The sequence below is a fragment of the Ascaphus truei genome, chromosome 20 (assembly GCF_040206685.1).
Source record: "Ascaphus truei isolate aAscTru1 chromosome 20, aAscTru1.hap1, whole genome shotgun sequence".
Taxonomy (NCBI): Eukaryota; Metazoa; Chordata; class Amphibia; order Anura; family Ascaphidae; genus Ascaphus; species Ascaphus truei.
The window spans coordinates 1895610-1909898 of NC_134502.1; the positions used below are offsets into that span (position 1 = coordinate 1895610).

Genomic DNA, 14289 nt, shown 5'->3' on the forward strand with positions numbered 1-14289 from the left:
CCCCTCATGTAGGAGGCTATTAGCCTCAGTTTCCATGAGCTGGGGATACTCAGTGTCTCTTTTCTTGTCACATTCAGCCTCTGCTTTGCCTTTGGGCACTTTGCTATAAGGCTTGTTTGTCTGCTTGCGCTCTCTGTTCTGTGCACCTGCTGGATCTGAGGCCATGCTGAGCCCTCAGTGAGAGCTCAACCACACACAGCCTCTCTCTGCTAGTGTCCCCTCGTGACTGCAGAGTATCAGGGACAGGATCAGACAGTCCTGGCTTTATATCTATTGTAGGGGAACCTTTAGGGGGAGGTAAATGAGAATTTTCACAGGTAGTGTTAGGACCTGCATATACTGGTCATGCCGTGAAGTGGCTGCAGGCTTATAACGCTTTGGCTTTAACTAAATGACCCTTACTCATGAGAATACAAACATTGATATATTTAACTAAAGTATGTATTTTGTCACATTGGATGTAGCATTGGGTATTTTTTGTGTTTTGTTGTTTACAATTAGACACGCTCAATTAGCGCTCGTTTTGACACAAATATATATAATGTTTAGGGGTTAGAGCATGCAGGGAGTGTGTGTTCATTGTAGGGTGACCTCCTGACTGCAGAATATCAGGGACAGACCTGGATTAGGAGCCGGCAGATACAATGACACGTTAGCCGTGTCTCCTTTCTGCGTGGCGGTTAATGCTATTAAATGGCTCCTGCTGGCACGTTGTGTAATTCCCATTGCAATGTACCAGCGGGAGTAATAATGTCTGTTACTTCTGTATGTAATGTGGTATTCTGACACAAAGGAGACACTAATACTTAAACAATCTGTCTGTGTGTTTCAGGTGCACAGGATAGTACAACAGCAGGTACGTCGTATATTACCTACCCCCCAGTTTCCTACCCTGTGTTTTACATATTATCAGTCTCTTCTGTCAGTATTGGCTCCCTTTCTCCTCTCTCTCTTTCTAACTCTTTCAATATTTTCTCTTTGCCCTTGTACAGCTTTTTTACTATCCCTCACTCTCTCCCCGTCTCTCAACCCCCCTCTGCCTCTCTCCCCACCCCCTCTCTCCAGTTAAATTTCACTCTGGGTGCTAAATGTATTATGTGTTGCTTCCTTGAAGCAAGGTCAAAAACTAATACCATTCCGACCACTGTCGCTCCTACAGATACAACTACTGCTACAGCACCCGCTACTACTGCAGCACCCACTACAGATACAACTGTAGCACCAACTACTACTACCGAAATCACTTCTAGTACAGCTACCACTACCACTACAGCACCCACTACTACTACATCCACCACTACTACAGAACCCACTACTATTACATCCACCACTACTACTACATCCCCCACTAATACAGAACCCACTACTACTACAGCCACCACTACATCCCCCACTACTACAACACCCACCACAACTACAGAACCCACTACTACAGCCATCACTACATCCCCCACTACTACAACACCCACTACAACTACAAACCCCACCACTACTACATCCCCCACTACTACAGCCCCCACTACTTCTACAACCACCACTCCTACAACATCCCCCACTACTACAACACCCACCACTTCTACAGAACCCACTACTACTACAACCACCACTACATCCCCCAGTACTACAACACCCACCACTACTACAGCCACCACTACATCCCCCAGTACTACAACACCCACTACTACTACAAACCCCACCACTACTACATCCCCCACTACTACATCCCCCACTACTTCTACAACCACCACTACTACAACATCCCCCACCACTACAACACCCACCACTACTACAGAACCCACTACTATTACATCCACTGCTACTACTACACCCCCCACTTCTACAGAACCCACTACTACTACAACCACCACTACATCCCCCACTACTACAACACCCACCACTACTACAGCCACCACTACATCCCCCACTACTACAACACCCACTACTACTACAAACCCCACAACTACTACATCCCCCACTACTGCATCCCCCACTACTACAGCCCCCACTACTACTACAGCCACCACTACAACATCCCCCACTACTACAACACCCACCACTACTACAGCCACCACTACATCCCCCACTTCTACAGAACCCACTACTACTACAACCACCACTACATCCCCCACTACTACAACACCCACCACTACTACAGCCACCACTACATCCCCCACTACTACAACACCCACTACTACTACAAACCCCACCACTACTACATCCCCCACTACTACATCCCCCACTACTACAGCCCCCACTACTTCTACAACCACCACTACTACAACATCCCCCACTACTACAACACCCACCACTACTACAGAACCCACTACTATTACATCCACCACTACTACTACATCCCCCACTTCTACAGAACCCACTACTACTACAACCACCACTACATCCCCCACTACTACAACACCCACCACTACTACAGCCACCACTACATCTCCCACTACTACAACACCCACTACTACTACAAACCCCACAACTACAACATCCCCCACTACTGCATCCCCCACTACTACAGCCCCCACTACTACTACAGCCACCACTACAACATCCCCCACTACTACAACACCCACCACTACTACAGAACCCACTACTACTACAGCCACCACTACATCCCCCACTACTACAACACCCACTACTACTACAAACCCCACCACTACTACATCCCCCACTACTACATCCCCAACTACTACAGCCCCCACTACTACTACAACCACCACTACTACAACATCCCCCACTACTACAACACCCACCACTACTACAGAACCCACTACTATTACATCCACCACTACTACTACATCCCCCACTACTACAGAACCGACTACTACTACTACAGCCACCACTACATCCCCCACTACTACAACACCCACTACTACTACAGACCCCACAACTACTACATTCCCCACTACTACATCCCCCACTATTACAGCCCCCACTACTACTACAACCACCACTACTACAACATCCCCCACTACTACAACACCCACCACTACTACAGAACCCACTACTATTACATCCACCAATACATCCCCCACTACTACAACACCCACCACTACTACAGGGCCCACTACTATTACATCCACCACTACTACTACATCCTCCACTACTACAGAACCCACTACTACTACAACCGCCACTACATCCCCCACTACTACAATACCCACCACTACTACAGAACCAACTACTATTACTTCCACCACTACTAATACATCTGCCACTACTACAAGACCACTCACTACTACAGAACCCACTACTACAACAGCCACCACTACAGGGACCACCACAAGTGGAAGTACCAATACAGGGACCACCACAAGTGGAAGTCAAAATACAGGAACCACCACAAGTGGAAGTACCAATACAGGAACCACCACAAGTGGAAGTACCAATACAGGGATCACCACAAGCGGAAGTACCAATACAGAGACCACCACAAGCGGAAGTACCAATACAGGGACAACCACTAGTGGAAGTACAAATACAGGGACCACCACAAGCGGAAGTACCAATACAGGGACCATCACAAGCAGAAGTACCAATACAGGGACCACCACAAGTGGAAGTACCAATACAGAGACAACCACAAGCGGAAGTACCAATACAGGGACCACTGCTAGTGGAAGTACAAATACAGGGACCACCACAAGTGGTAGTACCAATACAGGGACCACCACAAGTGGCAGTACCAATACAGGGACCACCACAAGTGGCAGTAGCAATACAGGGACCACCACAAGTGGAAGTACCAATACAGGGACCACCACAAGCGGAAGTACCAATACAGGGACCACCACAAGCGGAAGTACCAATACAGGGACAACCATAAGTGGAAGTACCAATACAGAGACCACCACAAGCGGAAGTGCCAATACAGCAACTACCACAAGTGGAAGCACCAATACAGGGACCACTACAAGTGGAAGTACCAATACAGGAACTACCACAAGTGGAAGTACCAATACAGGGACAACGACAAGTGGAATCACCAATACAGGGACCACCACAAGTGGAAGTACCAATACAGAGACCACCACAAGCGGAAGTACCAATACAGGGACCACCACAAGCGGAAGTACCAATACAGGGACCACCACAAGCGGAAGTACCAATACAGGGACCACCACAAGTGGCAGTACCAATACAGGGACCACCACAAGTGGCAGCACCAATACAGGGACCACCTCAAGCGGAATTACCAATACAGGGACAACCACAAGTGGAAGCACCAATACAGGGACCAGTACAAGTGGAAGTACCAATACAGGAACTACCACAAGTGGCAGTACCAATACAGGGACCACCACAAGTGGCAGTACCAATACAGGGACCACCACAAGCGGAAGCACCAATACAGGGACCACCACAAGTGGCAATACCAATACAGGGACCACCACAAGTGGAAGTACCAATACAGGGACCACCACAAGTGGCAGTACCAATACAGGGACCACCACAAGCGGCAGTACCAATACAGGGACCACCTCAAGCGGAATAACCAATACAGGGACAACCACAAGTGGAAGCACCAATACAGGGACCAGTACAAGTGGAAGTACCAATACAGGAGCTACCACAAGTGGCAGTACCAATACAGGGACCACCACAAGTGGCAGTACCAATACAGGGACCACCACAAGTGGCAGTACCAATACAGGAACTACCACAAGCGGAAGTACCAATACAGGGACCACCACAAGCGGCAGAATCAATACAGAGACCACCACAAGCGGAAGTACCAATACAGGGACAACAAGTAAGTAACAAGCTTTATTTAAATGTATTCCTTGAGATTTCTTTGAATTGATATTCCGTCTTAAATGTCAGTCTGTTCTCTCACCCAAATGTGCTATTGACAGTGACATGTTTAAGGGGACATTCCCCCCCCCCCCAGGAGAAAAGTGTACTATTGACAGTGACATGTTTAATGGGGTCACATAAGGGTGACTGATTACTCCTCGCTCTCCCTCTTCCCTTTCTCCGATTAGAAAAGTGTTGGGTAAGGGTAAGGAAAGCACTTGACTGACACACACGGTCCCATGGAGAGACCCCCAAGTTATACAATAGCTTGAGAAAGGAGCGAGTGAGGTCGGAAACGTTGCTCTGCATGTATTGGTTTGCCTCATGTTGAACAAACCTATTTCTTTTGCTACTTTGTTGAAGAGTGCTGGAGACTTATTTCACCTTATATCTCCTGGACTTGCTGGTTATTCCTGTCATTCTGCCTGCACCCCATCTGTTAAATTCATTTATTTTTTCTTTATGTGCTTTATGTGCTTCCTGGAGAATGGGTTGTAATTTCCTGGCGATGTTGCGTAGGGCTTCTAGGTGTGGGTTATATGTGACCACCGAAGGTACCCTGCCGCTTGTCTCTTTCTATCTGTATTCAAGGAGATCACTTCTTGGTATTCTTGTGGCTTTGTGGATTCTACAATACTGTGGGTATATCCACGGTTTATGAAATCTGATCTCAAAGCTGTAATCCGCTGGCCTCTGGCTGCTGTGTCGGAGCATGTCATGAAAATGCTGAATTTGGAACTGGTCAGGACTGTTTCTTTGAGCTGCTCTGAGCTTCAAAGGAACTTACTTGGAGCAGGGGGGGTTCAGCCACATAGCCAACTCAAAGGTATATTTGTGTTAAATTAATCATGACACAGTGTAATATGTCATGTGTTGTTGTTCATCTGAGGTTGTGTATACCTAATTTTAAGACCTGCTAAGGAACAGATGATTGTTATTATGTCCTGATATGCAAAACCATACAATTCAAAGAGGGTGTACTTTCATTTTCACACAACTGTATGTATAAATGATATATATATAAATAATAATAATAGCATGTTTTTGTATAGCGCTGCTAGTTGTACGTAGCTCTTTACAGAGACATTTTGCAGACACAGTCCCTGCTCCGTGGAGCTTACAATTTATGTTTTTTGGTGCCTGAGGCACAGGGAGATAAAGTGACTTGCCCAAGGTCACAAGGAGCCGACACCGGGAATTGAACCAAGTTCCCCTGCTTCACACTCAGTGCCAGTCAGTGTCTTTACTCACTGAGCCGCTGCTTCTCCCAGGTTCCCCTGCTTCACACTCCGTGCCAGTCAGTGTCTTTACTCACTGAGCCGCTGCTTCTCCCGGGTTCCCCTGCTTCATACTCAGTGCCAGTCAGTGTCTTTACTCACTGAGCCGCTCCTTCTCCCAGGTTCCCCTGCTTCACACTCCGTGCCAGTCAGTGTCTTTACTCACTGAGCCGCTCCTTCTCCCGGGTTCCCCTGCTTCACACTCAGTGCCAGTCAGTGTCTTTGCTCACTGAGCCGCTCCTTCTCCCGGGTTCCCCTGCTTCACACTCAGTGCCAGTCAGTGTCTTTACTCACTGAGCCACTCCTTCTCCCAGAGTTCCAGCGGAGCACATCCCTTCACTGGTTGTATAACACTTTTTTATTAATTCATTTATACCTGTGACCCAGCGCCATAGATATAACGTTTTCTTCCTGTTTTATATCTGACCCGGGGGGTCAGAGTTATATCACAGGCTGCGGGTTTTCCTTTAGATTAGCGCTAGCTATTCTTTGTCTACTCACTGAGCCGCTCCTTCTCCCAGGTTCCCCTGCTTCACACTCAGTGCCAGTCAGTGTCTTTACTCACTGAGCCGCTCCTTCTCCCAGGTTCCCCTGCTTCACGCTCAGTGCCAGTCAGTGTCTTTACTCACTGAGCCGCTCCTTCTCCCAGGCTCCCCTGCTTCAAACTCTCAGTGCCAGTCAGTGTTTTTTACTCACTGAGCCACTCTCTCAATCACTGTTTTATCTGCAGCTGTAGCAGGAGGCGGCAGCACAATGATACAGAGTACCACAAGCACAACTCAAACATCGTCTGCCATTTCTGCAGGTAAGAGAGATACTCATCATCATTATACAGCGCAGCATGTTCATTATCAGTGTATAGAAACTCATCAACATTATACATAACGACGTGTTCACTATCAGTGTACTGTATAGATATTGAGAATATTTATACAGCGCAGCGTGTTCATTATCAGTATATAGAGATACTCAGCATTATTATATACTGCAGTACATACTCTCTTGCTCTCTTACAGTGCCAATCTGGGGTATTATTCTTCTCGCACTGGTTGCTGCACTTGCTGTTTCCCTACTCCTGGGTGTGCTTTGCGCAGTGAGTATTTGCCCTATAAATATTACTAATCAACATAAACAGGATTGATTAATCTTCCACGTTATATCCCAACACAGATAACCTAATATAACACATTAACCCTAATTACCTGATCTTGCCCCTAAAACTGACATAACACCCTATTCCCATCACCTATAATACCAAACCTAACAACCCTAACCTTAACACAAACCCTAACACTAATCCTTCTGCATTAGCCTAACATAATCCCTAACACTAACTCATCACACCAAACATTAATTACCAACCCCAGTACTATCCATAACCTTAACATAAACGCTGACACTAATCCTAACATTATTAGTGTAACATGAACATAATTAGCCTGACATGAACCCCAACTATAACCCAACACACTAATGATACAATATCAACCCAAAAACTAACCTTACACACTAATCATACAATATGAACCCTAACACTAACACTAACCTAACACACTAATCATACAATATAAACCCTAACACTTACCTAACACACTAAACATACAGTATTAACCCTAACACTAATCTAACACACTAATCATACAATATAAACCCTAAAACTAACACTAACCCAACACACTAATCATACAATATCAACACTAACACTAACACTAGTCCAACATACTAATCATACAATATGAACCCTAATACTAACACTAACCCAACACACTAATCATACAATATCAACCCTAACACTAACACTAACCCAACACACTAATCATACTGTATCAACCCTAACACTAACCTAACACAATAATCATACAATATGAACTCTAAAAATAACACTTACCTAGCACACTAAACGTACAGTATCAACCCTAACACTAATCTAACACACTAATCATACAATATAAACCCTAACACCAACACTAACCCAACACACTAATCATACAATATCTACCCTAACACTAACACTAACCCAACACACTAATCATACAGTATCAACCCTAACACTAACCCAACACACTAATCATACAATATCAACCCTAACACTAACCCAACATACTAATCATACAATATCAACCCTAACACTAACCCAACACACTAATCATACAGTATCAACCCTAACACTAATCTAACACACTAATCATACAATATCAACCCTAACACTAACCCAACACACTAATCATACAATATCAACCCTAACACTAACACTAACCCAACACACTAATCATACAGTATCAACCCTAACACTAATCTAACACACTAATCATACAATATCAACCCTAACACTAACACTAACCCAACACACTAATCATACAATATCAATCCTAACACTAACACTAACCCAACACACTAATCATACAATATCAACCCTAACACTAACCTAACACACTAGTCATACAATATGAACTCTAACACTAACACTTACCTAACACACTAAACGTACAGTATCAACCCTAACACTAATCTAACACACTAATCATACAATATAAACCCTAACACTAACACTAACCCAACACACTAATCATACAATATCAACCCTAACACTAACACTAACCCAACACACTAATCATACAGTATCAACCCTAACACTAACCTAACACACTAATCATACAATATCAACCCTAACACTAACACTAACCCAACACACTAATCATACAATATCAACCCTAACACTAACACTAACCCAACACACAAAGCATACAATATCAACCCTAACACTTACACTAACCCAACACACTAATCATACAATATCAACCCAAACACTAACACTAACCCAACACACTAAACTTACAATATAAACCCTAATACTAACCTAACACACTAAACATACAGTATAAAACACAAACAATAAATACAAATGTAAAACTACCATTAACATTTAATAAAAAAACCTCTAAACATAAGATAGCAACCATGACCCTAACAAACCCTTTACACTAATATCTGTACATTAGCTTAACATGAATCCTAACATGAACTCTGACATAACCCACTAAGCATATAATATTAGCCCTAACACTAACCCTAACCATCATACACTAACCTAATACATGAACCCTAATACTAATCCTAATACATTTTCCGTGCCACTAACCCTATAACTTTATGTAATATGAGCTCTTTCCTCTGCAGGTACTGAAGTGTGGGAGAACTGGAATGTACTCAGTAACCTATTATCCTACGTACTCCCCCCATTTGGACGGGAACATCTCTGGAAGACCCCACGCACACCATGACCCTGAGGGGGGTTCACGTCCGAGAGAAAACTTTAACAGAAGACCCTCGTCAACAAGAGACCACCATGACTTTAACAGGAGACCTTCATCAACAAGAGAGCACCAGGAGATGCGCCCAAGACCTTACCTATCGGGAAAAGGTCACCAATCAACCTCATAGACATAGTGTAAATCCTTTATAGGATCGTCTTGTTGATGATTCAGTTAATATCCTACTCCTACTGAGAATAACTAGACTCTGTGGGTCACAATTGGAAGCACGGACCCCCACAGCGTAGCCACGGCAGAAACAGTCTCCGGTGCCACTGATTTTGACTTTTTCTTCCCCGGCACCGGAGACAGAAAGTCTGGCTGCCTCAGTATATACTAATATATTCATAAATATTTATAGCTAGAGACGCATATTTGTACGCATCTATATATACATATACATGTATTGCATAAATATAATATTGTATGTTTTTAAATATACAGTATATATCTCTCTCTGTGTATATGTATATGTGTGTGTGTGTGTGTGTGTGTGTGTGTGTGTGTGTGTGTGTGTGTGTGTGTGTGTGTGTGTGTGTGTGTGTGTGTGTGTGTGTGTGTGTTTGTGTTTGTGTATATATATATGTAAAAAACCATATTTATATACTGTATACATCCCATGTATTGTACAATTGTATATCATTATAACTTGCTTTGTATGAAACTTATTAATTTATTCATAACTTTATTCTTATAAATTATTGGCAACACAAAATGTATATTCCTGAGTTGTTTGAATTATTCGTTAAAAAACGTGTGTGAAAGGGAGGCTGGCACTGCCGCTGCCGATAGTATATATGTATATATATCTTATATTCTATTATATAAATGGGATGTATGATGTAAACTCTGTCCTGATAAAATGAGACACACACCTTATAAAAGGTACAGTATATAGTATTAATGTGATTTACTATGGAGGTTCCGTCCTAAAAAACTGAGACACAACCGCATGCTATACAAGTTTTATAGTACAAATGAGATGTACGACTGATGCCCTTTCCTGTAAATTGAGACGTTGATCTTAATTATATATAAAATAGGTTAAAAGGAAGTAATGCATTGAGAGTTACCTCTCATTTTCAAGTATGTTCTGGGCACAGAGTTAGGAGAGTTATGGAGTAATGAGCTATGAGCCAAGAGATCCTCGATGGAAAATGTTGTCTGAGACACAGATCCACAAAATCCTATTGTATAAATGGGATATATGTATAAACACACCCACACATATATATTATCAACATCTTCCATCTTCCCTTCTTGATCCACTGTCGGATGAAGCATCCCCCCCCCCTGCTCCCCATCAAAGGATCTCCCAGGTACTGTGGTTACAGCCTCTCTTCTCCACGTAGCTCAAACACTTCAGTCTTGGAGGGTACCCTTGAAATATTATTTTTTTTCTTCCTAATGCCTCATTCCCATCTTCATTCTCCCATTGATTTAATTCAATGCAGTATGTTCCCATCCACTGTGGTTTGCAGGCAAAGATAGGAGTGGATAAATCAGGCTGCAATCACCTAAAAATGCGGTGTTGTCGCCCAAAACAAAATTCTGCAATACAGTACATCAATGATGCACAACCAAAAAATCATCAGATCCGATTAAAAAGAGGCCACGTTATTAAAGGCCATACATTACGGGATTAACATGTCAGCCCGACCTACCTGCGTTAGCGACTAGTAAAGCATTGCCCAGGTAACCTAGAGGTTAACCCCCTCCCGCCAACCTTCCCAGGAGGCCTAACGACTAGCAACTTTTGAATGGTTTTTGGGATTTTTCATTGTATTGGCCATTGGGCATCGACTTGTCTTTTCAGTTGGTCATCAGCCCTTTATTGGATGTATCTCCGGGTGCCCCTGAGGATGAGAAGGATGGCCTTCACCCTAGCTAGTGTAAGTAATACATTTATTTATTTATTTAAGGTCTACATTAATTGCCAATGTGGCTATCAAAGCCCCAATTGGGGGGAGGCATTGTAGCCACAGTTGCAATCAGTGAATTTAATGGCTATTTTATAAATGTGTTAATATTATTTCATGTATTTGTTATTTTTTTTACTGCTTTTCAATGGACAACAGCCATTTTGCCACCACCTGGCTAATATAGTTATTGCCCATTACTTTGGGGGGCGGGGGGGGGGATAGTTGCATGTTGGGCGGGGGGTGGGGGGGTTTGGTTTGAAAGAAGAGTTGACCTCTTCATTACCTTTGCGGTTACTAGACCATTGTTTTTTTTGTGTCAAGAGGTGAAATAAAGTATCTTTATAATATTAATGCTTACCATTGATAGCCACATTGGCAATCTAGTCCCCCCATTGAGAGAGCCTAAGTAGCCACTGTGACATTTAATATGTTTATGGTTAAGACATGTTTGGCCAAACGCACTATTAACCTGATTTGTCTAACAGGGCTATTGGCCATTAGTCGATGGCGGGGGGGGGGGTATGTCTGTTGGGCGTATGTTGATAGGGGGTTGGATGATGGGGTAGTTTCCCAGGGGAGGGTGCTTAGGATTTCCAATTGGGTTACACAAGGGGTTCACCTTAGAGGTCAGTTAAGCATTGCATGAGATTAATTTACTAGCCACTGAGGTGTACAATGTTTTAAGGTTGTGTTTTTTCATTTATTTTTTGTTTAACCCCCTAATTTGGCTGTGGTATACATTGGTAACCATAGGAATCAAACGAGTTAATGTTATTTCTGTCAGAGAATTCTGTAATAATAGTTATTGCTAACGTCTATGATAGAAATAGTATTAATGTGATCGCGGCACTGTAATTGCATTAATTCCCGCATTGCAAATTCCCCCCCCATATATCGCACCATATTAACACTGCAATCTTGATATTTCCCATCTTAAAATTGCATATTTTTATTGTTTTACCGGGTGTGATATTAACACTTAAAGAAGTTTGATGCCTCCAGGCCATTGAGTTTATTCTTCGACTTCCTCCAGTTCTATTCCATCGATTTCGACATTTGTAGACTTGACACATTTCTTGAACATCACTTTGGTCTTGTTGGGATTCAAATGGAGGCCTACTTTCTTACGTCTGTGAGTTCTCCAACACATATATACGTACACCATTGCATATTTGTAGCCCTAAAATACACAGAGAAGACACCTGCTCTACCTATGATGACCAGAGGTCATTGAACAAGTGCACTAGGGAAGGTAATTAGACCCCAAAACAGAAGTATCCGGATAGAGCAAAGACACTCCGAGCGGACAAGGTCCCTGTGGCATGCACTAAATGCTTGTAGGGGAAAACAAATACCCTGTGTGTAACTGTCACACATGAGAAAATTGGTGATATGAAAAGAGGTCCAAATAGTAGCTTGAATATGATAATATTAAAATCAAATTTAATAGATATACATTAAAAGGACGAGGACCAAACACTGAGAATATTGAGAATGTCTAAAAATATATTAAACTGATAAAGCACTGTAATGCTAAATACCTATAACAAGCACTGCCAATGTGTGCCTATATATAGGGCAGTCACGCTAGCCCAAATGGCTAAGGGTAGTGTAACCCAAGCTAAACCAACAAGCAGCAAACAATGTCAGTGTATGACTAATGGGACTAGAGCATGGTATGCTCATAAAACTTCTCCCGCTTGACCCTTACCCTCAATAACATACCCCTGCACACAGGGGGAGGGAGAGGGTGAGGAACAGAGCTGGGTAGAGGTCCCTGTAGACTAGACTGGGCTGGCCCTGCAGGGGTATAAATAAACACAGAGGGGTTACTCCTGAGTGCACTTTCAATCAGTGCCAATGGCATATAGATTGTCGTTGCTTAATTGTGTAGCCTAGTGTCGAAACAGCAGATTCTAAGGCACCTTATGTGGAATGGAATATGGTGCCAGGCCTCAGTTATTTGCCATCTATTGTACTAGAGTGCCAGCAACATACTGAATTGAAATACTTTATTTTTAAATAGCTAGAAGTTACCAAACTGCAGTACGTGATTCTAAGGCACCTTATGTGGAAGGGAATTCGGGTATTCAGGATAGCATCTCTAGCAGTGTGAGCAAAACCAGCTAATGGCTAGCACCACTGTCACCGTATACTTAGTTTTGAGCTCTACTTCTCATTAAGTGCTTGTACAATTATTACTTTGTGCCTGCAATTCTTTCAAGGTCATAATCAATAAAATAGACATCCCTGGGAGGGGAGGCATGCTGTTAGTAGCCAGTGAACGCTGCTAGATGTCAGCTGGTTTACCTCACACTGCAAGAGTCTTGTGCTATTAATGCCAGAGCTTGTTTGGCATTAATTCATGTTTTTAAATGTGGCAAGAATGGCGTTCCAATGGTGTTCCTCTGGTCTTGGCACTGCTGGCAGCAGTAACTGGCAGAGCAGCAGCTGACGCTGGTGTCAGTGGTGGAGGTGAACCTGGCTTCTCCCTAGAACTGGACAGTTTCATTAACATTCTCCATAATACGATGCTTCTCCACATTAGCAGTTCTAGTTTCAGCACCAGTACTAGTAGCATTGGAGCACGGCTGACCTGAACTACCAGTTTCCCATTTGAAATTGCAACACTGAGGGAGGTTCATTGTCTACTATAAAGAGGCGAGGATGGGGGAGGCTGAGGAGGTTTGGATTCAGTGACCAAGTCTTTGTCCTTCCGCTTATACTTGTTTTGAGAAGGCGCACCACCTTATACTCATTTAACTTTTTTCGATTCCTAATCACCACACCCAACACATCCACCACGACCAAAACTGTGTCCACCTCTTCTCGCCCTAACTCTACGTCTACTTTCGTAGCTTTGATTCCAACCCATAAACCGGTACCATTAGACACGTTGTTGTTATTATTTGTTAACTTTACTTGTTATGTTAGATGTGCTGCTTCTTACATAGTTACATAGTAGATGAGTTTGAA

General features: G+C 43.2%; 1 protein-coding gene across 1 annotated transcript in view; it reads left to right on the plus strand.

Annotated features, from left to right (window-relative positions):
- LOC142471443 (uncharacterized) overlaps positions 1–14289 on the plus strand; it is an 81767-nt gene that overhangs the window by 36439 nt on the left and 31039 nt on the right. Inside the window, exons 4-5 of the mRNA XM_075578246.1 lie at positions 1160–3298; positions 6811–6885. Coding sequence (XP_075434361.1) covers positions 1160–3298; positions 6811–6885 — 2214 coding nt within the window. The remainder of the gene's footprint in view (positions 1–1159; positions 3299–6810; positions 6886–14289) is intronic.